Below are 24,962 nucleotides of genomic sequence, written 5' to 3'. Positions count from 1 at the left end.
GTGGAATAGCCTGGTTTGTTCTGAGGTGCAGTCTATAGCGGCATGAAGCCCCGTGGACACCCTGTGAACAGATCCGACAGTTGGCCAGTTGTCTAACCCAGACTCTCTGGGGCGCATGAGCTGTGCTCGTCCGGATGAACCAAGGTGCAAAATGCACATCACAGAGCCAGCGGGCTACGTGCACTGGGCACCTTTACAAAGGGAAGCCCCCCCCCCCCCCCATCTATATTCTAGAAGCGCTCGAGTACGGGCGGCGCTCGCTGCTTGCAGCAGGCAGCTCTTCCGACGCACTTGGAGCACTGAACTTCCCCTGACCCGGAGTCTGCGGGGACGAGTGCCTCACTGCCCCACAGCGCTCATCCTCCATCCGGCAGCCATGCACCGGATATCACGGCCGCTGCGATACCAGCCCTGCCCAGGGGAGACGGCCCAGAGGTTATCCAGCCCCCGCGCTCCCCTCCGACCCCTCCCGGGTGCCCTGCTGGCCAGACTGGGTTCTGCCAAGTTCAGCGGGCTCCTGCGATTCCGGTCACACACATTCCCATGGCAGAGCGGGGCCTCCGCGGGTAAACACTCCGCCAGCCAAAGGAGCGGGGCCTGAGGGCGAACGGCCGAGGGAGGCAAGCGAGACAGTACGAGGTATATCACGGCGCTCATATAACTCGACAGCACCAGAGAGAGGGACAGCGAGGCAGTCAAAAGAGGCATGATAAAGACGGGCAAAAAGATACACCCCAACCAGGGCACAAGTCCTAAACAAGTCAGGTCCCGGGCCAGCAGCCAATCACAGCGCGGCCCGGGAATGACGTCAGGGGGGTGCCCCGGGCCGGCAGCCAATCACAGCGCGGCCCAGGGAATGACATCACCGGGGTGTCCCGGGCCGGCAGCCAATGACAGCGCGGCCCAGGACAAAGCGGCGGGACTTAAAAAAAGCCCGAGAAACGCCCCCGAATCGCGTTTTCACGAGAAAGCGTGATTGACAGCCTCTGTCTCCCAATGGCTAGCCTCCATTTATGGAGCTAGCCAATGGGAGACAGAGGCGGGTCATCGATCCCACATAGAACTCATAAGGTTTTTTAGCGCGTGCGCACTTGCAGGCAAAACCTAAAAAGCATTGACTTAGCCTATTGATCAGCAAGTCGTGACCTATTGGCTTTTGCAATTTGTGTTTAAATTACTTATTTGAAATAGAGCATCTCATTTTTTTATTGTTTGTAAGGTGAAATAGGCTGAAACAACAAAATTGTTTCATAGGAATTAAATGATTGATTGGCCAATTTGACGGTGCACAAATACCTGGGAACTGGTTGTGCTGGTGCTAGTTATTGTCAGAAACCTGAAAATATAGAATTATGAAAAGGGATGAAATTTGACTAATTTGCAGAACTGTGGAATAGAAGGAATCTAACGAAGAGATAAAATGTGGGCCAGCTCTAACTATCACAAAACCTAAAGCTCTGCCCCAGTTTTGGATAACCAAAACGTATGAACCCACAGAAAGGTTGCAGAGGCAGATAATCAAGATTTTGCATTAGGGTGCCGAGTAAAATAGACAGAGGGCCGGAATGATGAATGGCATGATGATATAGGCACATCTATTTAAAAAGCCTGCACTTATTCATAGTCAGCCAGTTAAGCTTGTGGTATGTTGATATGCATTTGGTCATCTGTTCAGAGCTAGGATCAGCCTGGCTGCTGAATTCTCAATGATCTGAAGACATTTGCAAGATGTTGAGGAAGTCCCACAGGTGGAGAACTACAGTAGTCCACAGAAGATAAACGGCCCACACCACTGTTTTCCATAAATTAGATGTTCGCTGTAGAAAGCAGGAGGGCATCTGTTTAAGTATATAATACATGAAAGAAAGAAGTGAGTCAAAAAGTGACCCATAAATTGAATTCTGATGAAATAGTGAGAGAGGCCAAGTTCAGGTCACTTGTTCGTTACTTTGGGACTCTGGTACACTATGTGCCAAAGACCAGTACGTCTTTGTTGGAGGAGCTTAACTGTAATGAAGTAGAATCCATTCAGTTTACGATGGCATGCTTGCAAATCCTGAATGTGCTGCTGGACCAGATCCTCAGCTCATCAAGACTCCGGATTAGCTATATGTCATCTGCATGGGGAAAAACTCTTGTCTTGCCTAGAAATCAAATATAGGTGTTCAGAAGGTTAGGGGTGTCAGCGCGCAGCCCAGTGGATCCACACAAATGACAGATTTGAAGTATGAACAATAAAGCGGGTCCCTTACTGCTTAATAACAGTTTTCTACAACAGCGGAGAGCCATTCAAGTACACAAGCTCCCACTTGGATCTGAGTCTGTCCAGAAAGCTTGGGTTCATCAACATGTTGAAATGCCTCAGTGGTCCAGCAGAATCCGAGTGGCTTTTCTTTCCCCCTCAAGCTGCGTGCATTTTTCATTTGAGACTTTAACCAAAACGGTTTCATTTCTGAAGATTAGGTGAAAGCCTGATTGATTGAGGTTTCAAAAGGGCGTAAAGTTAGCCATTAGTATTGCTCCCTAGCATGTTAGTAGGAGAAAGTAAGAGGGAAATAGGGCTGAAATTTTGAGCATACTGGAGTTAGGTGAGTGTTTTTCGATGGGGGAGTAACCAGTGATTCCTGCCAAACGTCAGGCACCATTACAGTGTACAGAGAAACGTTAGAGCCCTGTCAAGGCTGGAACAATAGTAGTGGCACATCTGATCGGTATTTTCATATCTCCAAAACAATAGAGGAAGCATAGAGGAAATGATAGAATCACCCTCCTTACTGATTCGCTCAAACAAAAGGATTCTATCAATGTGTGCTGGTGATTAATTTTTATACATATATAGAAGTGCGGTACTAGGCTCTCTCTTCGATTTGGCAAGACGAGGGCACTATGTGCTTTTAAAATACCCCTCATACACTAAGAATCCCTTAGTGTCATGCTTCATCATTGGGGTCTTCCCGTCCCTCTACGGGGCGGGGCGTGCTACAACCTACGGACTACGCGGGAGCACTGATTTTGTGACAAAAGGCTATGTGTTGGTGCAATGTAGGTGATATCAGTGAAGTGTAGGGACCTAAATATGTTAGTAAAAAATTTAAAAATTCCCTGGCTAGTAGAAAAAATATATTTTATTCGCTTCTCTGGCTGGGAATGTTAAAAAGGGGGTTTTGTTGGTAGAGCTGTTAGCTGGCTACCTGGTCGACATGTTTCATAAGCAGTCCCCTACTGCTTTTTCATCAGGACCTCTAGTGGTCCCTACTGGATATTACTCAGTTCTAAAGTAGTAAGCCTCAAGTCCTACAAACTGGTAGCAAAAATAGGCTGCCAGTTTTAGCTTCAGGGCATGAGTTGGCCCTAGGTGAAGCGTATTAGAAAATATTTTTATCCCCAAAAAAATATGAAAATGTTGACACACTGGTCTCTGTAAAAGAAAATGGGAAAAAGGGAAACCATAGACATATCAATGTAATTGGGCATAGTTCACAACGTCCACATTTCATTAGGGTTACCATAAATATTCGGGTAGCCAGTTTTTGCAATGCGTACACATTAGGCTGCATGTAAAGCCAGAGGGAAAAGGAGGAACAAAAGAGCAGGTCGCCCTCCTAAAATGTCTTATGAAAAAAGTGAGCCCACCTTCCTGGGTTCAGAGACCTGTCTTGTGTTATGGCTCTTCTCAAAATTATAAGTAGAGCCAAGGAATTACAGAAAGAATTTTTTTTTTCTTTCTTGAGTCCCCTCACTCACCGGAGTTTCCTCACGGTGACATGCTTCATCATTGGGGCCATCCCAGTTCTCTACGAAAAGGGGCGTGCTGCGACTTGCGAATTACGTAGGAGCACTTAGTAGTGAAGGACTATGTGTAGTGCAAAGGGGGTAGTGAAATGGAGTGGTGAACGTAAATAGAAACTAAAAATACCGTGCTAGTGGGCCTCAATAATTTATTTTGCTCCTAGGTTGGTATGCTTAAAAATGGGGTTTATACTGAATTCCGACCAACTATGAAGGTAGGGTCAGTATTTGGTCAACATGTTTCACGCCACCCCTGGCGTTTCTTCAGGACCATACAGGGTCCAGCCCTGTATTTCCACTCCTAAAAAACCTAAGTGAAGGTTATGTAATTAATAGGTGATAAAGAATATATGCTCTCGCTTCAGAAATATTGGTGGTTTCAAAATACATACGCTGCTGCTTACTGATGTATGTTTAACTCATTGGGGAACCTGTGAAAAAAATGACATAATTTAAGGCACCTTTCCCTTTCTCTAAGAGAACGGGTACATAAATGTCCTACATGCCGCACATTTAAGAAAGGATAATAATGGTGCAATTTGCCCCATATTGGTGCGTGCAGGCTTTCCATTCCGGTGCATAGTCATTATAATACACACAGAGTGATTGTGGCGTGAAATTATACACGTAAATACCACACGACTTACTGTGACAAAGACAAACATTACAGATAACACACACAAAGAAATGGAAAAAAAGGAAATTCGATATTTACAGGTACCTAATAGCACTTCATGGTCTCAGATGGGGGGCGGTGTCGCTTCTATGGAAGCGTTGCTGAAAAATCGGGATTAGTGCAAAAATGTGTTTAGTTTCCAAAGAAACACCTTGTTTGTAACGAACGAACTACAGCACAAAACCTGCCAAGCCTACCCTGCTTGTGAACCTTCCATGTACCGTCCCACGAACCATATATGAGTATTTCCAGACTTTGTTCATAAGATAAACAATTTTCCCTCCATGGTAAAGTACCACCTTAACAGAATGCCATGACGATTTGATAATAGTAATTATTTTTTGTACTATCTTTCTTTAGAGGAATTTATTAGGTGAATTACCACTTAAATCTTTAACAATATCCACGCCATGAACAATAAGGAAAATAAAAGAAATACTTCCGAAACGAAAAAATACCCAAGAGATGTCCCACGGCTAGCGGCTATCTTGGGTTAGCGCACTTGTGTTTGACAATATCGGACGGAGATGACAAAGCAACACGCGCAGTGCTTTAAAAAGGTGGCGGTAGCAGGACGCTCTTGTTCCCTCGGAGCGGCACCAGGGTAGAAATAAGGCCGTGTACACAAGCGGTAACGTAAGTAACAGACTCCGACCATGAGTCTCTAAACTGGGTCCATCACATCAACAAGGTCAAAACTAATTACGGTAAACACGTAATTGACAAGAGGGTGCGGTTTTATTTTACAGTTGACCGCGTGGAATACCCTTCGCTTGCCGGCTCATGGGGCACTCAACATATGTCTAAAGAGTATGTATACTTATGTTCCTTTCGGTTTATTATCACAGGCCTTTCTCAGTCTATTTTCGTTATCTACCTAAAACGAGTATTTTGACCACATCAAACAGTCTCTTCATGTCCTAGGACACTCAGTCAGAAGGGTTCTTTTTAAGTGTATTGAGTTACGTCTGTGTGTGTATCTGTTGAGAATATGTCTTTGTCCTCGCACTTGACAGGCTAAACGGAATGAGCAAACAATCATTGGCTAAAAACAATTGAGTATAATCTTTGCCTCTCCTGATGCAGCCTAATGTGTACGCATTGCAAAAACTGGCTACCCGAATATTTATGGTAACCCTAATGAAATGTGGACGTTGTGAACTATGCGCAATTACATTGATATGTCTATGGTTTCCCTTTTTCCCATTTTCTTTTACAGGGACCAGTGTGTCAACATTTTCGAATTTTTTTTTGATAAAAATATTTTCTAATACGCTTCACCTAGGGCAAACTCATGCCCTGAAGCTCAAACTGGCAGCCTATTTTTGCTACCAGTTTGTAGGACTTGAGGCTTACTACTTTATAACTGAGTAATATCCAGTAGGGACCACTAGAGGTCCTGATGAATAAGCAGTAGGGGACTGCTTATAAAACATGTCGACCAGGTAGCCAGCTAACCGCTCTACCAACAAAACCCCCTTTTTACCATTCCCAGCCAGAGAAGCGAATAAAATATATTTTTTCTACTAGCCAGGGAATTTTTACATTTTTTACTCACATATTTAGGTCCCTACACTTCACTGATATCACCTACATTGCACCAACACATAGCCTTTTGTCACAAAATTAGTGCTCCCGCGTAGTCCGTAGGTTGTAGCACGCCCCGCCCCGTAGAGGGACGGAAAGACCCCAATGATGAAGCATGACACTAAGGGATTCTTAGTGTGTGAGGGGTATTTTAAAAGCACATAGTGCCCTCGTCTTGCCAAATCCAAGAGAGAGCCTACTACCGCACTTCTATATATGTATAAAAATTAAACATTAATCACCAACACACATTGATAGAATCCTTTTGCTTGAGCGGTATTTTCATATGTCAGGGATCTTTTTTATAAGTTTGAAGAAATGGATAATAGCTTGGTCAAAACTTCTTTTTCCAGAGTGGTAAAAAAGTGAATATTGCAAAGTGTCTGATAAAAATTCGTCAGTAATAGAGCTGTTAGCCAGAGACCGAATTAGGAAGAGACTGAGGATACTGTAAATGAATATTTGAATTTTTTCACTTTAAAGTCTTCACCCAAGAAGTGTGTTGAGAAGGGGTAATGATGGAATTATAGGCTCAGGGGAAGCATATTTGTTAAAGATTTGAAATGCCTTGATTAGAGAAATCTGTTGCGAAGTCTACAGATGTTTGTTATAACAGAAATTCTTCCAATTAGATGGATTTCTCTACAGCATAATGAGTGCTACTGCCAGAGCAGCTCATTGTTTTGCAGTTGTGTTTGGCTGTCAGCTTTGCAGTACACCATGAAACAAAATGGGTTTTAGTGGAATGTGGCGGTTTTTGTGTCTTGGTAATCTAAAGAATAAAATCAGTGGCATTGCCATCCATCTCAGTGGAGCCATCAGACTTAAAAGACTGCAGCAAGTCATCCTAAAGAGTTAGTGAATATTTAGCCAAACGTTTCCCATAAGGCATGTATCTGTATGGGTTGTAAACGAGTGAGGAGAGAGTAATGATAAATCGGATCATACTGCTTTAATCTCTGTCCAGGAAAGATTAAGACAATTGTACTAAGAATCAAGGTTTGACGTGGTAAGCAAAAATTAATGCATCTGACCACTAAAATTTATAGGACATATATAATGGCTGTTCCAGATTGAAGGTGCAGCAGGTGTCTGTTAGGTGCCATGCCACTGATAAAGAGTGATCGTCTATCTAGGTATTGAATCAGACGATTTTTAAATTTAGGTTTAATAATAGAGATAAAATCTAGGAAAGAGCTGGTAATATTTCTTGGTTAGCCATGTAGTAAACATATTTAATACTATTTTTTTATTGTGTACTTGGGCAATAAAAAGTAAATTACAAGCAAGATGTTCCACAGCAGAGAAAGCTGGTTGATGAAGCACCACATCGTTACTATGAGAACGGTGAATCAACACAATGCTCCCTGGTTATGTTGTATGATCGTGGCTAGGAAGTTAAACCATGTGGAAGTAGAATAAACTCTATCTGGTCTTGAGCTTTCTTTGAACCAGATTCCTGCCACAAAACTAATATCTAGCTTGGCCTCCAGAATAGATTGAAGACACCCAGTCGACTGTTTAACTGTTATGTGGATATTAATAAAAGAGAAAGCCGAGGAAGGGCCCAGGTGAGTACACAAGATGTCTTATTTAGCAGAACAAACTGATGCAGAGCCAGGCAAAACATAAGAATCTGATCATTTGGAGGCAGATACAACAAAAGTGTCTTATAACCATGCAGAGTAAGATGTTTTAAATCTAACTATATCTTTCCCCATTGTTACATACCCATGTAAACAAGCATTGGCATAGCCAATAGGTCTCGCCTTTTGGACCTTATAAGTGTTTAGCCATGCAACAGTTGATGTTGTTGCACTAAGGCTATTTGCTGCATAACTAAATACTTACAAGGTCCCAAAAGCGAGACCTATTGGCTATGCCAATGCTTGTTTGGAATGTATTAGTACACAAAGCCGTACACAGGGCAGTTTACCTATCCATGCACGCATTTTTAGTCTTTGTAGTAAATATTCTTCAAGGAGTCAGGAGGCCTGTTCAGCACACACACTGGATGGCAGGCAGCCCAGTCGCTGGCCATGGATAATTCAAAGGCTCTCTGGCCTGTAGGGAAATCAGAAGGCTTCACGACAGGCCGGTGTCTCTCACTGACTGGTAGGGTGGGGGCAAATCAATCACGGCACATGCCTGGGGGGGGCTACTTTGCATCAAGGAGCTATTTAGCATGCTGCATATTGCGATATTCTGCTATTTGTCTCCATTTGTTAATGCAGCGTCGATGCTGTTTTGCGACAGCAAAAAGTTGTCGTTCCTTTTTGTAACCCCGCACAGGTGGGCTGACTATCGAGGTGTGGAGAGCTGTGGGTACATTTCTGGAACGCTGAGCTGTGACTTTAAGGGGATGCAAAGCAAGCTGTGTGTACACAGCAGACTCATAGACTACTACCAAGGGAACTGTAGAGCTATCTATAAAGTGCTGTGTGTAGAGAGCGGTACAGAAAGCTATGTAGAGAGAGGTGTGTGTGTAGAGTGCTGTGTAGATTGCACTACAAAAGAAGAGCTGTGTGCGTGGAAAGTGTGAATGGAGAATTGCAAGAGGAGCATGAACAAAGAGCTGTATGTAGAGACATGTATATAATGGCCTACATATACAGAGCTGCTCATAAGGAAGTGTGTATAGTTTTGTGAAGAGGGCATATCCTATGTATGCAGACAACCGAAAACGAGGTGATGATATGCTGAGTCGTGTTGAGAATACTCTCTATAGAAAGCTGTGGTGAGAAAGCTGGGTATAGAGAGCTTTGCTTCGAGATGAGTACATTGAGCTATGAATGGAAGGCTGCCTGTATCCTAAACTAAATACAATGTATTACCAAGACCATCATACTATATAATTGGAAGATGTTTTTAAATGGACTAAATGGCTGGGACAACTGCAACCATGTAGCTTTCGCATCACGAATGACATAGCTATAATCATATGAAAATAGGGCAACTCTTCTTCACCTGGTTGTCTTCTTTAAATGTCCCGGCGTTGAATTGAAAGCTACTAGGAATACGCACCCAGTTACCAGGAACTGCCAAATAAATCCGGTTCGGTTTTCCTTAGGAACCACACACCTCGGCGTGTGTTGCTTATCTAGTCCGCTCTGCCAGGGATACACACTTCTCGGCATCAAGCTGGCAGTAAGTAGCCCGCCCGGGCTTCCGTTTGTTGTAGCACTGTGCTTCCGCGGAGGCATGGAAATACAAGTAGTTCAAACTGTTTGTAGAGCGGGACTTTCGAGTGCTGCAGCAAGCGACAAGGAGGGCCTTGAAGACTGGGCTCGCATGCGGCTGAGTTGATGCCTTCCGGAGCAATGGTGATGTCTCTTCCTGTTAAGCAGCCTGGGGATTTTGGAAGGGGCATTTACGTACTGCCTGTCTCAGGACAGGGCGACCAGCTTGGAGGATTGACATGCGCAGAGTAGTAAGGCATAACCTGTGCAATCGATACCACGTAGGTTGGTGTCAGGACGTTTGGAGAATCCTTATTGTATAATGGCATACAGAAGAATTTTGCACTATGTTTACGTGGTGTTCATCAGTTGTGCTAGTGATCGAAGCAGAGTTATTAGTGCTGCCTGCCATTTAAAAAACTAAAGTCATCGCGATCACGATCGCTGTGAAAGCAAAAGTGATCGCGATGATGCGCTAAAACACGGAAGGGAGCGCACGCAGTAGCACATGTGCTTGTTGCGCGTTCTAGCAAGCTGGTCGTCGCTTTGGGAGCACTTCCCAAAGCCCCTACTAAATGTCTCTCCGAGCAGCGCATGCGCAATGACTCAGCGAGACCTAAAAACATAAACTGCATACTATGTAATCTGCTAGGTACTTTATCGAAAGGGTCAAAACAGTCTTAAAGCTACAGCTGTTTTGTGCAGATCTAACCAACTGAAGAGCGTAGAGCTCTTTAGGTATTTTGGGACACAGTTCAACAATCTGGAACTGTTTTGTTATGTGTCCTGAGCAATTAGCATTTGTTACTGCTCCATCTTACTATAGGCGTGTTTAAGAGCACTTGACTTAAGAAGAAGGTGGGACAGAGGAATAAACTAGGAAAAGTAGGAAATAGTACCTTCACATTAATTGCTCTCTGAATAACACCAAATGATTTCAGTTATCCAATTGTCTCCGCTAATAAATTGTGCTGGTGCGAAATTAAGATCTCTCAATTGGCTCTCAACCTACATTTAATCCTCTAAGAGTATTTAAAATATTGACATACTGAGTGGAAAGTTACAAGATTAGCTGCCAATTTTAGAAATTCCAGGGCCTTCCTGTGATCCATGACCTGAACTGGGGTGGCTTGGTGAGCAAAATAACGATGGATTAAACCCAGATCTGTGACTGGGGGTGAATGTTTTGCCATTGTGCAACATTCCGTCCATCATCTTGTGTGTTTTCTGAAAATGTGTTCTAACCAGCGTTTATGAAGGCTCAAAAAAGCAGGACTAAAAAGAAAATAATGGAAACAGATTTCAATCTTTTCTTTACAAGAAGAAGAAAAATCAGGATGAGAATATTGGCCACCCCATTACTTTGTTGGGCTAGCAAAGGGTACAATTACATAAAGGAATTTCAAAAGGAGCAACTTGTTTTTTCTGTTTTTCATGCACGACAGGGAGGCCAAACATTTCAAGAGCCTAATTCCTTTTTCAGAAAAGTTAATCATTACTTCAATCTAGCTAAAATAAGCTCACCATAGATCATTTGGATGGAATATATTCAGTATAATGGTCAGTAATTTGCTGAGTTACCTGTAACACCTTTTATATGAATTAGGATAATGTCAGCCTCATGCCATGATCTTCCTGCTCTTCTGTGTAACTGTGGCCTTTATGACTTCATCTTGCGTAAATGCTTGTCCAAAGTTACAAGTACCAGCCCTGATGGTATGACACAGTCTATTGGTGGTTTCACTAATGTTGAGCCGGCAGGTGTAATGCGATCATTTAGGGGAAGCTCATTCTAATGGCAAGGCTCCCTCTCATCTGATCCCTCGTTCATTCTCCACCTACCAGCTCTTTAGGGCCACCTCAGTCCAGCATTAAGTGCTTTACAGGGAAATAGCATAATCATCTGTACTTAAGAGTTTCTGCTCGCTGCTAATGGCTATAACCGCTACTGTCCACTTTGCGGTGGCAAGCTACTATTACATAATGAGATACCTTTGGACTGACCGCGGGGAGGGAAACTGCTTTATTCTGCACTTTGCACTTTCCTGCCCAGACCCTACCTGCTCCTCCGGGGGTCAATCGCTTCGCCGCCTTACACCGCCCCGTCTTGAGGGAAACGGCCAGGCTTGTGCGGTCATCGACTTCAACATCCAGCAGGCACTGCGGGGGCTCACTTGGCCACTGGATTCAAGATAGCCTGGCTGATGAGGATTATGAATCCAAAACCGGTCCCAGGATGCTTGTTTCCGGTCCATGGAAGACATGGCTTGGCAGTTCGGGCTGAACTGTTCCCATGAGGCACAGGGTCAGACTGATTTGCATATGGCCATGTCTAAACTGGGGTGGCTGAGTGGGCTAAAGAATGGTGATGGATTAAACCCAGATCAGTTGACTAGGGGGTGAGTGTTTGATTTGCTCAAATGCTCCGTCCATCATCCCCTTTTGTATCGCTTTGTTCGCCCTAAGTGTGGCAGGGTATGCTCAGACGTGAGTCCCTTGCTCACTTGGCCACTGGATTCAAGATAGCCTGGCTGATGAGGATTATGAATCCGAAACCGGTCCCAGGATGCTTGTTTCCGGTCCATGGAAGACATGGCTTGGCAGTTCGGGCTGGACTGTTCCCATGAGGCACAGGGTCAGACTGATTTGCATATAGCCATGTCTGAAGTGGGGTGGCTGAGTGGGCTAAAGAATGGTGATGGATTAAACCCAGATCAGTTGACTGGGGTGAGTGTTTGATTTGCTCAAATGCTCTGTCCATCATCCCCTTTTGTATCGCTTTGTTCACCCTAAGTGTGGCAGGGTATGCTCAGACGTGAGTCCTTTGCTCACTTGGCCACTGGATTCAAGATAGCCTGGCTGATGAGGATTATGAATCTGAAACTGGTCCCAGGATGCTTGTTTCCGGTCCATGGAAGACATGGCTTGGCAGTTCGGGCTGGACTGTTCCCATGAGGCACAGGGTCAGACTGATTTGCATATAGCCATGTCTGAAATGGGGTGGCTGAGTGGGCTAAAGAATGGTGATGGATTAAACCCAGATCAGTTGACTGGGGGTGAGTGTTTGATTTGCTCAAATGCTCCGTCCATCATCCCCTTTTGTATCACATTGAGGACGTCCTCAGAGGGCGCCGGAGGCCCTCTTAGGCAGCGGTGCCCTCCCGCAGCGCGGGACGTGCCTTCCTTTGGACTGACCGCCGTGAGGGAAATGGCTTTATTCTGCACTTAGCACTTTCCTGCCCAGACCCTACCTGGTCCTCCGGGGATAAATCGATTCGCCGCCTTACACCACACCGCCGTGAGGGAAACAGCCAGGCGGATGCGGTCATCGACTTCAACATCCAGCAGGCACTGCGGGGGCTCACATTGAGGACGCCATCAGAGGGCGCTGGAGGCCCTCTTAGGCAGCGCGGCCCTCAAGCAGCGCGGGCGCGCGCGGGCGTGCCCGGGCCTAGGGTGGGCCTATCCGCGCCCGTCATAGACCAGAAGAGGCCGGGCTCGCCAACCCCTCTGACATTTGCAATTTGGGATTTAACTGAAAGGTATTGTGACAGTGGCCATTTTATTTATTGATATTTATGGAAGCACCTTAAAGTAACTGCAGTTTGCACACTACGACCCTTTTCTTCGCTGCTATCCTGTCTGGAATCTGAACTAAGCATTTTGCACTTTGTATCGCGGCATCCTGTGGGGCTCCCAAAGTGTGTATGCTTGGCCTACCTTGAATCCAACTGTATTTTATCTTGTTCTACGGAACTGTACATCTGGTTATACTTTAAAAATGGTTTTAAAGGTTGATAAGAGGGAAGGTACAATTGTTTAGTTAGGCTAAAAGGTTTGTACATTTTAACGCAAAGGTCCTGCTAGCTATCGGGGAAAATATGGGGAAAAGGAAGCAGGCTGCGAGTCAGATATCTAAAGCGCCTAGCAAACACAGAAAAATCAACATGCTCTATTAAATTATTTAACTGGGGCTGTTGGAGATTTTGAGCGACAGATTACCAGTCTAGAGGTAACAATAAATAATGAATCTGTAATTCCCCATCCCCCCAACAACGAGAGCCGGTGAGCGAATTGAGCACCGATACCTGTGGTATTACAGTGGTTGGGAAAGAGACATTAATAAATGCTACTTGCACACAATCCAACAATGGATGTGTACAGGAAATCCCTGATAATATCCTAAATGTCTCCTCAGAAAGTAATCAAATACCTCCTCATAAGAAAAGCTGCAATTCGCCAAAATCCCTGGCAGTTAACAACTCCAGTAGAGACATTGCAATAGTACATCAGGCCCGGCCCATACTCCAAGATCTTCTAAGACCCAGACAAAAAGGTCAAAGGGATCGGACAGGGGGCAGGAGCAAAACACAAAGGGACCAGGCCCCCTTGAGGGGTACGAAATTTTCAGCTGATATACATAGCGAATTGGCAGAAGTCTGTAATGCTATAAAAGACCTAAAAGAATCTGTGATGCAATCCATCAATACCCTTGGCCTAAGATTGGATAAAATAGAACTTAGCATTGGGAACCTCTTGGGGGCAAATCATAACGATACACCACGCAAAGATGTGGCAAACTTGTACCCTCCGGTTGGATATTTACAGCCAGCTAGGCCCAACACGGAATCCATTACAGTTGTAAATAAAATAACCCAGGAGGGTAGTGGGCGAGGTGAGTGCCAGGAACAGCGACCCAGTGTTTTTAACCTCCCTGATAAGTTATACCCAGAGTGAAGCGCGCATAGGGTCATACGTACTAGACGGAGAGAACAAGAAGCTTAGGGCAGAACAAAGGGGTGGTGTAAATAACAACAAGGGGGGCAACAATGTTTATGGAGAGGAACTCTATGGTAAATTGTAAATTTCCCCCCAGCGGCGACACCATATACTATTGTTTTAGTTAATGCCCCACAACTTCCTACTGTAACTGTGGAAAATTGGCAGGCATTAAGAAACGGCTATTAATTGGCTGGGAAACAGGACAGGTCTTACAAATGCCCTTTTTAAAGAATTTAAGGTGGTGAGGAGGGTGGCATGGGTGGGCAAGTGCACTAAATCATATGAAGGAGACTGTATAGTATTATCATTATTCTCACCACAACTAGTCAGGAAAGTCTTTTTAAGAATGCATAATTTAAATTTACCAAATTCTGGCATTCAAGTGCGCCCGCTGGGGTTCTTTTATAAACCACACCTTACCAATAACCCAGTGTATCATGATGAACCGGGACGGCCCATACTATAGAATGGCCGTGTGAAACAGTTTTTGCCCCCCTTACGTCCCTAGACGAGAATGATTGACGTCCAATTGATAGGGTTCAATATGTACACGGTAACATCCCTAATATAGATACCATGGTCATTACCCCTCTACAGAACCTAGCCTTAGAGGCACAGATGGAAGAAATTACAGGTACCCCAAGTAATTCCAATGTCCAAGGAAGTGGTAACACGAGCCTAACTGGAATTCAAATAGGTTTATGTAGAATTCTTTTTGGGAACGTGGCAGGTCTAAGGAATAAGGTTAACGACCAAGCTTGGCTGACTTTTATAAATAATTTTGACGTCCTGTGTCTCCAGGAGACCTGGGCGATAGAAAGTACCCATATAAATGGGTATAAGACATTTCATACCCCTGCCATTCAATCATCTAGCAGTAGGCCCAAAGGAGGGCTATGTATGTATATCTCTAATCTACTGACCACACATAGGAGCAAGATGGTTAGCTCAGAAAACTTTTTTTCAGACTGTCCTTTAACAATTGAATTGTATTTACGCCCTGTTACTTGTTAATTTTTACAATAACATTGAAACTGGGCATTTGGGCGTCTTATTAGAGAAGTTAAGTAAAGACATCGCCTACTCGGATCCAAAGCCCAACCTGGAAATTATACCTATTTGGGGCGGGGATTTTAATGCAAACTTATGCCCAGCGGCAGGATCCGGGAAGTGTGGTTTAACTCACGATGACGCATCTTTCCACTTCCAACATACCATCAAGGGCGAGTTGTTAAATGAAGTTATGTTTAAGAATGATCTGGGATTTTCAAACCGTCTGTGTATGCTCGCTGTGGATTTTGCCCATACATTTATAGGGAGCGGTGCCAACACTACTATAGATTATATTATCATTCCAAATAGATTTGTAGGCCTCACGAAAGCCTACGCCACCCACCCAAACGAAATCCCAGGCTGGGTGTCGAAGAGAAATGGTAATAAATTAGCATGGTTACAGGATATTACACTGTACGCTGGGGTAGCAGGGACACGAAGAAACTGAGTACAGAAATAGTGGCTAAGGCATTAGATCCCATTTGGATATGCTTAAGTGATAGCCCAACGCATGATGAAGTTTTAACTGCTTTTAATAGTATCACGGGGATTGTTAGAAACATTCTGTTCAAAGAATCCAAAGGCTCGCCCAAAACTATGAAAGGTTGGTTTGACAAAAATTGCATGCCAAGTTATAAAAACTTGAAAACTGCCTTACAGTGCGAGGTGAGAGACATTGTCAAGATAAGAGCATGTAGGAAAATGTATAACGAAGCAAGGAAATCCAGAATTTCAGAACTGAAAGATAAGGCATGGAAGGATCTTAGTGAAGCTGCAGAGTCCAATGATAGCGTGAAATTTTGGGCAGCAGTAAATGCACCCTTTCTTGTGAATGCAATTGACGCACCAGCCAACGAGTTAGCGATATGCGAACAGACTTGGATGAAATTTTTCTCTAGTGTCTACGCAAAGCAGAAGCCCAACGAGGCTAATCTTGAGCGGCTTGAGCTAGTGAATGCTGACCATTCATTTATTCCTATTAAACTTGATATCTCGTTGCAGGACGTAAATGCCGCAGTTATTGCTAGCAAGAGTGGAAAGGCGGCAGGTCCTGACGGGATACCGATTGACTTCTACAAGTCAAACTTGGAGGTCTGGGGCCCCATTTTAACGAGGGTTTTGCAAGGATGCTGCGAGAGAGGATTAATTAAATCATGGTCCTAATCTATTATGGTCCCCATTTTAAAAAAGGGCGATCGAGATGATCCTGCCTGGTACCGCCCGATATCTTTGTTGGGCTCTCTGATGAAGGTGGCAGGCAGGATTATCCTAGATTGATTGCAGAGATGGACCGAAGAAAATGAGGTTTTAAGTGATGTCCAATATGGTTTTAGGGCCAGCCTAGGCACAAACTAGCAGATTTTAAATGTAAGCATTTTAATTGGCAAATATTCTAAAACAAAAGTTGGGCAGTTTTATTTGTCCTTCGTAGACCTCCCCGTGGCTGTTGACTGCATAGTCCACGAAAAGTTATGGGGGGTGCTAAAGGAACTAAAAGTTGACCCTGTTTTAATTAAATTTTTAAGGCATCTTTATACTGGAGCCACGGCAAAGGTCCGATATGGAAGCATGGGACAGTGCACTGCCCCATTTTAAATAGAACAAGGCGTAAGGCAGGGATGTGTGTTGGCACCACTCCTGTTCTCTCTATATACAAATGCCTTGGAACAGGAGTTGGTGTCGCATACTAGGGACCCGCCATATGTAAATTCCCAACCCTATCGCTTCCCTCCCTATCGCTTCCCTCCTTTATGCCGACGATGCTGACCTTATGGCCCGCAGCCAAGTGTGCTTACAGAGGGCACTTTCTTTTTACTCTGTCTTTATGGATAGGCTTGGTCTGAGATTGAATGCTAAGAAAAGCTTTGTGATGTCCTGTGGGACAACTAAAAACAAGATAAGAAAATTTCAGGCGGGGGGGGAGCGAAGTGGAAACCACCCATTCATTTAGTTATTTGGGCGTGCTTTTTGACAGGACAGGTTCCTGGGTACCAGCAGTTAAGGCTAGGAATTTATTATATATGAAGTCTATAGCGGCCCTTTTTAGGTTTCGCCTGGCGTCCACTGCGCAGCAGTGTTCGCGCAGGCCAAATCTTTTGAGTTTCAGTATGGGGCTTTACCCGCCTCTCTGTTCCATTGGAACAGAGATGCGTCAGTCATTGTCCGAGCAGATTTGTGGTCGTTCCGGAGATTGTTTCGCTCTCCGCCACTTTAACAACGTCATTGCGGCAGTGGGCAGATGGTTTTTTTTGTTGTTTTTTTTCGTCATGTTTTGGTCTTTTTCGATGTGTCTTTTGCCGGAGTGGGCTGCGAGATTTAAGTTGCCAGAAAGTACTTTGTATTTGCGATCAGGTAAGCAGCATTTTCTTATAATTTTCTTACCACTTTGTACGTCTACCCCGTCTCATGTCGTCTCCCTGTTTGTTTTACGTCTTTGCGTGTCTCGTTGCTGTCGTCTCGTTTTTTTTTTTCTAGGTCTGGTGTCTCCGTGTATTCTTGTCCGTGGCTCGTGGCTGTTGTCTTTGTTTTCTGTCTGTTTTCCGTTTCCCGCTGTCCGTGTGCCTGTTCCCGCCCCCTCTCCCGCTGTCCGTGTGCCCGTTCCCGCCCCCCCCTCCCGCTGTCCGTGTGCCCGTTCCCGCCCCCCCTCCCGCTGTCCGTGTGCCCGTTCCCGCCGTCTTCGCTTTTTGGAGCACCAAGCTCGCATCCAGCTCGCTCTCCGGGATCATGGTTCCATTGCAGGCTGGGAGAAGCCCCTCCGGATTTTGGGGGGCCCGTGGGCTATGAAGGAGCTGCCTTAACTGAGTTGCTACGCTCCCTTTTTTTTCTTGCTTTCTGCCTTTTGATTGTGCCCGTTCCCGCCCCCCCTCCCGCTGTCCGTGTGCCCGTTAACCCGCCCCCCCTCCCGCTGTCCGTGTGCCCGTTCCCATAGGACTTTTAAAAAAAATTATTTGTGTTGTAATTTGGTTCCCTAAGGCTGCTTCCTTAAGTCGCCTCGTGAAAGCTCCAACATTCCCGCCCCCCCTCCTGCTGTCCGTTCCCATAGGACTTTTAAAAAAAATTATTTGTGTTGCAATTTGGTTCCCTAAGGCTGCTTCCTTAAGTCGAATTATTTGTGTTGTAATTTGGTTCCCTAAGGCTGCTTCCTTAAATCGCCTTGTGAAAGCTCCAACGTTCCCGCCCCCCCCCTCCGCTGTCCGTGTGCCCGTTAACCCGCCCCCCTCCCGCTGTCCGTGTGCCCGTTCCCATAGGACTTTTAAAAAACATTATTAGTGTTGCAATTTGGTTCCCTAAGGCTGCTTCCTTAAGTCATATTATTTGTGTTGTAATTTGGTTCCCTAAGGCTGCTGCTTCCTTAAGTCGCCTCGTGAAAGCTCCAAACCTGGTGGCTTAGGAAAGGCATCGAAGCAGTGGGTGGCCAGGATATCTCCATTGCCTGGCTCCCGCTTCTTTTAGGTAATCTTGATAGATTTACCTGAAATCAGGTCACAAATCTTTCAGACTGACCTCAGCACATGGACAATGAGCGAGTAGAGGCCGGTGGGAGAGCTCACCTGGAAGAGAAAGTAGAGATGCATAAGACAAGGTGAATGGGTTGATGAATCCCTGCCCCCGGCGTCCTTCGGGTGGAACGGTATGTAATTAGCTGGTGTCGGCTCTGAACATGAGGTGGTGTGTATAGGCTGTGAGGTTGAAATAGGCGCCGCTCTTGTTTCTGCTGGTTTGTCCATTCGAGCAGGAAATTAAGTCTTCGTTAGCTACACGGTTACCTTTCAGATCTCTTTCGGAATTCTGTTTTTTTTAAACAACGATACCTTAGTTTTAGCCCTACCTTTCAGATTTCAACAATCTCACTTAAACTCACCTTTATTAACTAGAACAGTAATTGCGTGCAATTGTAGGTTAGTTAGCCCTTTCTTTTGAATAGTTTTGCACTTTTTAAATGTAGCGCCTGATACCCTCACGGGTGACGATAAGCGCTCTACAAACATACGGATTGATTGATTGTGCTTTATGTGGCTGCGGGCACCAGTGTATTACCCAGTCTCTTATACTTGTGAATTAAATGTGTATATTTGCGGGGAATAATAGTGGGAGAAGATGGGAGAGGCCCCTGTTGGTTAGAAGCAGCCCTTCCATCACGTGAGCTCTGGCTGTATATGACCCATTCGAAGGGTGGCCTCGCCTGATCTCACTTGCTGGTCGCATTCCTCAACCAGGAAGGGTGAAGTGCAGAGCAGGTGAAACATTAACTCTGTACCTTCCACCCAGGGAGGCGGAGACGGGTGTGACGTCTCTTGCACTTACACAATGTGATAAACATCTGGTGATCTGATTGCCGTCATGGCGTCAGTGCTATGGAGGTTTGAAATGGTGCAATAGAGTTTTGCACAACACACGTCATGAGTGTATTTTTCGCACCGGAAGGTCAGTGTGAATATCATTCTCATACTCGCTGGCCGCTACTAATGTCTGTGCACAATTACCCAGCACCGGAACCATTTACCAGATTTGACCCCTGCTAAGCATACTGTGAAGGACGAGCAAATTCCACCTGTGCAATATGAGTTATAAAGTATTCAGATAAGATAATTTAGTAAATATGAGCGCAGGTAAAGGTGCTTTACCGCGTTGCTTTCTGCCCTCGCAGGTGCCCTCAGCTCTAAATCCTCTGCCATCTGATCTCACCCCGGGCCATCACTCACTTCTTACCCCTGTACTCTCAGCTCTTACCCCTGTGCCCTCAGCTCTTACCCCTGTGCCCTCAGCTCTTACCCCTGTGCCCTCAGCTCTTACCCCTGTGCCCTCAGCTCTTACCCCTGTGCCCTCAGCTCTTACCTGTGCCCTCAGCTCTTACCCCTCTGCCCTCAGCTCTTACCCTGCCCTGTGCCCTCAGCTCTTCCTAGGCCCCGCTTCTGACTCCTGTACCCTCAGCTCTTACCTGTGCTCTCAGCTCTTACCTGTGCTCTCAGCTCTTACCTGTGCTCTCAGCTCTTACCCCTGTGCCCTCAGCTCTCGCCCTCTGCCCTCAGCTCTTGCCCTCTGCCCTCAGCTCTTGCCCCTGTGCCCTCTGCCCTCACCCGTGCCCTCTGCCCTCACCCGTGCCCTCAGCTCTGACACCTGTGCCCTGTGACCCTCGCCGGTGACCATGTCCAGCATGGCGGGGGAGATCGTGGCCTTCCTGCTGGCCCTGTCGGGCCGGGTGCTGGTCTGCTCCACGCTGCCCACCGACTACTAGAAGGTGTCGAGCATCGACGGCACGGTCATCACCACGGCCACCTTCTGGTCCAACTTGTGGAAGACCTGCATCACCAACTCAACCGGCATCTCAAACTGCAAGGACTTCCCGTCCATGCTGGCCCTGGAGGGAGCGTCCCAACGGGGGTGGGGGGGCTGTGTGTGTGTCTGTGTATGTGTATGTGGCTCTGTGTATGTGTATGTGGCTCTGTGTATGTGTTATGTGGCTCTGTGTATGTGTGTGTGTGTGGCTCTCTGTGTGTGTGTGGCTCTGTAGGTATGTATGTATGTGTGTGGTACTCTGAGTGGGTCTGTGTGTTTGTGTGTGGCATTTGCGGGAGATTAAGCTATTGGCATTGTAAATGACCGTGCCATTTATTTATCGGTTTTCAAAACCAACACATACATAAAAATGTTGTCATTTACAATGCCAATAGCTCTAACTTTTTCAAAGGCGAAACCGGTGCATTGTAAATGCTTGTTAATTTTTCAAACAAATTAGGGAAAAGGTCTTTGGAAATCATGCTAAAGATCTATTGCGCAAAATGCGTGAGCGGGAATTTGGGGATTCCAAGACTGTACCCTAATCCAGCGAACGGAAAACGCTTTCTTGAGCTCCCTCTTAAGTGTCCCAAACAGTGCATCAGTTTTTAACTGTCATTCCGAGCTGGGAGTTACACATATTTCTGACCTGATTAGGGCCCGTCCAGCTCTTTTATGGCACAGAATTTGGACTACAGAGAGTGCCGCCCTTAACAGGGATATAATGAGGGATGCCATGAAATTAGATAACACCCGTAAAATTCTATGGCTGAATTATGTTGAGAACTTTATGCAGGACATTGGACATCCCGAATATTTCTCCCTGCCTGACAGTCTGAACACAATTAAACGCATAGTGTTCAAAAGAATCATTATGGCTCATCTAGAAGATAATAGGTTAGCTCTTACCTTGAATAAACCTACAGTGATCTATCATCAACTGATTATAACCATGTGTAACATTCAACCATTCTTTCAATATGTCCCGAGCAGATATGAAAGACATCTCTTGACCAGATTTAGATTCGGGACTTTCCACCATCTAATTACGTACCCAAACATCAATGGTCAAGAGAGTTAAGCCAATGTCTGTGTGACAATGTATCACAACAAAGTACGATTCATGTGGTTTTATTCTGTAAGTTTTATTCCTCCGAACGGCAAAGATGGTTAAAACCATTACTAAAAAAGGGAGGCTGGAGGCAATGCCGTCCTGCTTTTATTTATTTGCAGATGTTGGACAGCTTTTACTGTATTGGTTCCATGGTGGGTTTCTTAAAGAACGTAATTAGGACCAGGAAAGCAAATAACCAGTGAATCCCGGGAAGAACCTAACGGATAATCTCTCCTAATGAAGAACTATATGATTAAAAGTGTAGCATGAATTTACCAGTATAATTATAGTGGATTGCTGTACATAGATGTATTTTTATTGTACCATTAGATGATGAACTTCTTTTTATCTGTTTGTATGCTTTTATGATTTTATTACTTGAAATCGAATAAAGCTTGTTTGATTGATTGCGAGTAATTGCCAGTGGTTAATGCCTGGCACCACATGCTCGATGAATAGATTAGCAGTTGTCCTGCTCCCCCAATCCCAAACCGCAAAAGCGGACACACAGATTCAGTGTTCCCCACCTGCTTCAGGTCCCTGTTCACCATTGTCATTGTGAACATGGAATGCAGTCAAATAGGGATGTATGTCCTTATTCTCTGCCACCTTGTTAGTTAAACCAATATCCGCATTCATAGAGGGTGCTAATCCTGGATTATTGAAAGGCTGAGTTCGCCATGATGGGGCTAAGATCTGTGACCTGCATACTTGTTTACCATAGATATTGCAAGTAGGTGAATGACTCGTGAGCTCTCTATAGCAGTTAGTCCTCACGATCAGTTGTAGCCATATTACACTTGTCTCCCACTCCTCGTTATGCACATTCTTTTACTTCTCCATCTCTCATTCTTCATTCCTGGTGGTCGTTTTCCTCTTCCTCTTGTTGTATCAGTATTTCAGTTTAGAACCAGTATGCCCTTCAGGGTTGACACTTGCACTGCTCGTCCTACGTCCTCGCACATTTCAGTCTTTGCAATAAAACTCTTGCAGAGATAATCAGTGGCATTTCCAGTACAGATTGTGAACAGGACTGATGTATGCCCTGATGTTGTATTAGCACTCAATAGGGACTAAACTGAGCAGGTTGGTCCACATTTTAGTTAAGACAGCCTAATTTTGAACTCTAAAACCATTATCATCTGCTGTTTTTGTGGAGATTCTGGATCCTGAGTTTTAATGTTATGTTTTGCCATTGCAGAGTATGGTATCTGTGAGAACCTACGGAAGCTTGAGATCAGCGGTGTATCTTGTCAAGACGTGTACGTGAAGCGTAAGTATCCTTCAAAATCCTGTACAGATCTGTATTGTCACTATAATTTTATTACGCAGTAATCATGCCAGAGTAAAGCATTACCTTTCGCTAGAGCAACAGCACCTTTCGTTCCCCTGAAGAGCAGTTCAAGCACTATAGGAACTGTGATACCAAAGGTTAATTGTAAATTATATAGGGGGAGTAGAAGGAAATATACTAATCACCCTTCTTGCAAAGCTACTATTCACAAGATTAGCAACCCTTACCCTACCAACCAGAAGCTTTATAGGCAAACAAAACCAGACGCTCCCTACAGAAATATGGGGAATTTTAATTTTTACCAAATAAAGTATAATTTAACCATATCATAGGCTTAAATAGGACATCCTAATGTTCCAAATCACAAATTTAGGAGCCTGTGAGGTTTCCTATTATAGTTCTACTGTAGAATTTGGATGAAGTGGCCATCCAAGCATTCCTCTACAAAACAAAGCCCAGAAGAAGCTAATAGTTTAAACTGTAAAACGTGTTGGCTATCTTTTGAGAAAACTCACGTCTGCTGTGAACTAGATTACTAGAACAGTTAAGTTTTTGAGAAAAGAGAAAATCTTAAAGCATCTTTTCATACAGCATCTGTTAGACTTTCAAAAAAGATGTGCTGGACCAACCATATTGTATATATGAAACTAATTAATTTAGTGCACATTTATTAATACTTTTTTCACTTGAAATGGAAAAGTAAAAAAAAAAATTAAAAGGATTTTATTATGTATAATTTTGTCAGTTGTGCTGGTATTATTCTTTATGAAATGTTATGCATGTTGGTAAAAATTAGGCTCTCTATAGGCTAGTGACCGATTTAATTTGAATAATAGGGCTTGTGGGTAATGTCAAAGGGGTGATAAACAGAATATCAACTCGAAGGGTTAAGGTGACCAGTGTAGCAAAATATCCCATGTCTATTTATTCTATCTATTTATCGTTATTATCAAACTGTAAACATCCATAGGCAAACCTAGTGCTGCCCATCTATATAGTGCTAAGGTGGATCTCCAGCCTTCCCTTCTCCGAAGTACTTGCCTGAGTTTTCAAACAGATAAAGCACCTTGAAGGTGGTAAACTTCAGAAAATGCTTGGGAAGGAGTGCATCTTAAATGTGACAGCCATGTACTGAAGCAATTTATGCATTGCTGAAGCAGGTTGTAAAGACTAAATGAAAGTCTGTACTTAAAATAAACATGCTACTGTTGGGGCCCTTCTGCATATGTCCGTCTGATAAACAGTTATCATATTTGAAAAGAAATGCTGAGATTCGTTTGCTAGTTTTCTGTACTCTGATTGCCCCCCCTCCCCAGAGTTTCCTTTTCAATGCTGAAAGGTGGAATCCTCTGTTTATATCAGAATTGGACCTTTCTGAAATTCGTTAAAATAACAAATACAACAGCAAATAAAACATGTAGTGGTGGTGTTGCCGTACAACGTTACACCTCTCCATTTATAATTAATTACAATAGTCGTCCCTTTCATTGGGCTTTTGGTTCCAATCGTTGGCAATTTAACTCGTTTTTAGGGCTCGGACTCCTCCCCCTGGGGGAGGAGTTTCGAGATCCTAATGTTATAAGAAAAAAAAGAAGAAGAAGAAGGGCCTTGGTGAGAGGAATTCCACACATTCCTTTGCGTTTTCTGGCATGTGGTCAGTGATTCGTCTTCCCTGTGCTGTGTATGTAGTAGCCTTGAAGTGATAGGCTGTAAGTAATGTACGCGTGCCCGATGTGGCATTTTGTGTGCGAGAACGAGCATGGCAGAGTGATTAATCTTAATTACGAGCTGTCAGAGTGCCCGTGTAATGCAAGCCAGATGATGCGAACGCGTTCACAGCGGTGAGCGCGTTCAATGTTAAATGACGAGAGGCAGCAGGTGAGGCTCACAGAAGATGACTCATACATGCTCGTCCACACTGTAGTTCTTGTTTTACAATACGATCGCTTTCGCGATCGGTTGAAGTGCCACTTGTTTTTTAATAGAACGAACCTTTCCGAAGAAGGGACAGACCGCAATAGTGCATTACGAGGGTGAGTGATGATTACGAAGAGAATTTGGATTTGTGGGAGTCACTTGGAATAATGCAACATCGTGTTTGTCACTAAAAAAAAACACTTGCACGTCTTAGCACTGCACTCTTAAGCATTCATTGGTACGTTTAGTATATCAAGTGACACCGGTTAAAATGTCCAGTGGAGGTACCCTTTG

General features: G+C 44.6%; 1 protein-coding gene across 2 annotated transcripts in view; it reads left to right on the top strand.

Annotated features, from left to right (window-relative positions):
- Positions 1-24,962, top strand: part of FBXO31 (F-box protein 31) — a 236,951-nt gene that overhangs the window by 55,570 nt on the left and 156,419 nt on the right. For both annotated transcript variants that reach the window (XM_078668446.1, XM_078668447.1), the window contains exon 2: positions 22,659-22,730. In XM_078668446.1, coding sequence (XP_078524572.1) covers positions 22,659-22,730 — 72 coding nt within the window. The remainder of the gene's footprint in view (positions 1-22,658; positions 22,731-24,962) is intronic.

Source organism: Lissotriton helveticus, chromosome 12 (assembly GCF_964261635.1).
Source record: "Lissotriton helveticus chromosome 12, aLisHel1.1, whole genome shotgun sequence".
In the NCBI taxonomy this organism is placed as follows: Eukaryota; Metazoa; Chordata; class Amphibia; order Caudata; family Salamandridae; genus Lissotriton; species Lissotriton helveticus.
The sequence above is the reverse complement of the archived record's forward strand: the minus strand, read 5'-3'. Positions and strand labels throughout refer to the sequence as shown.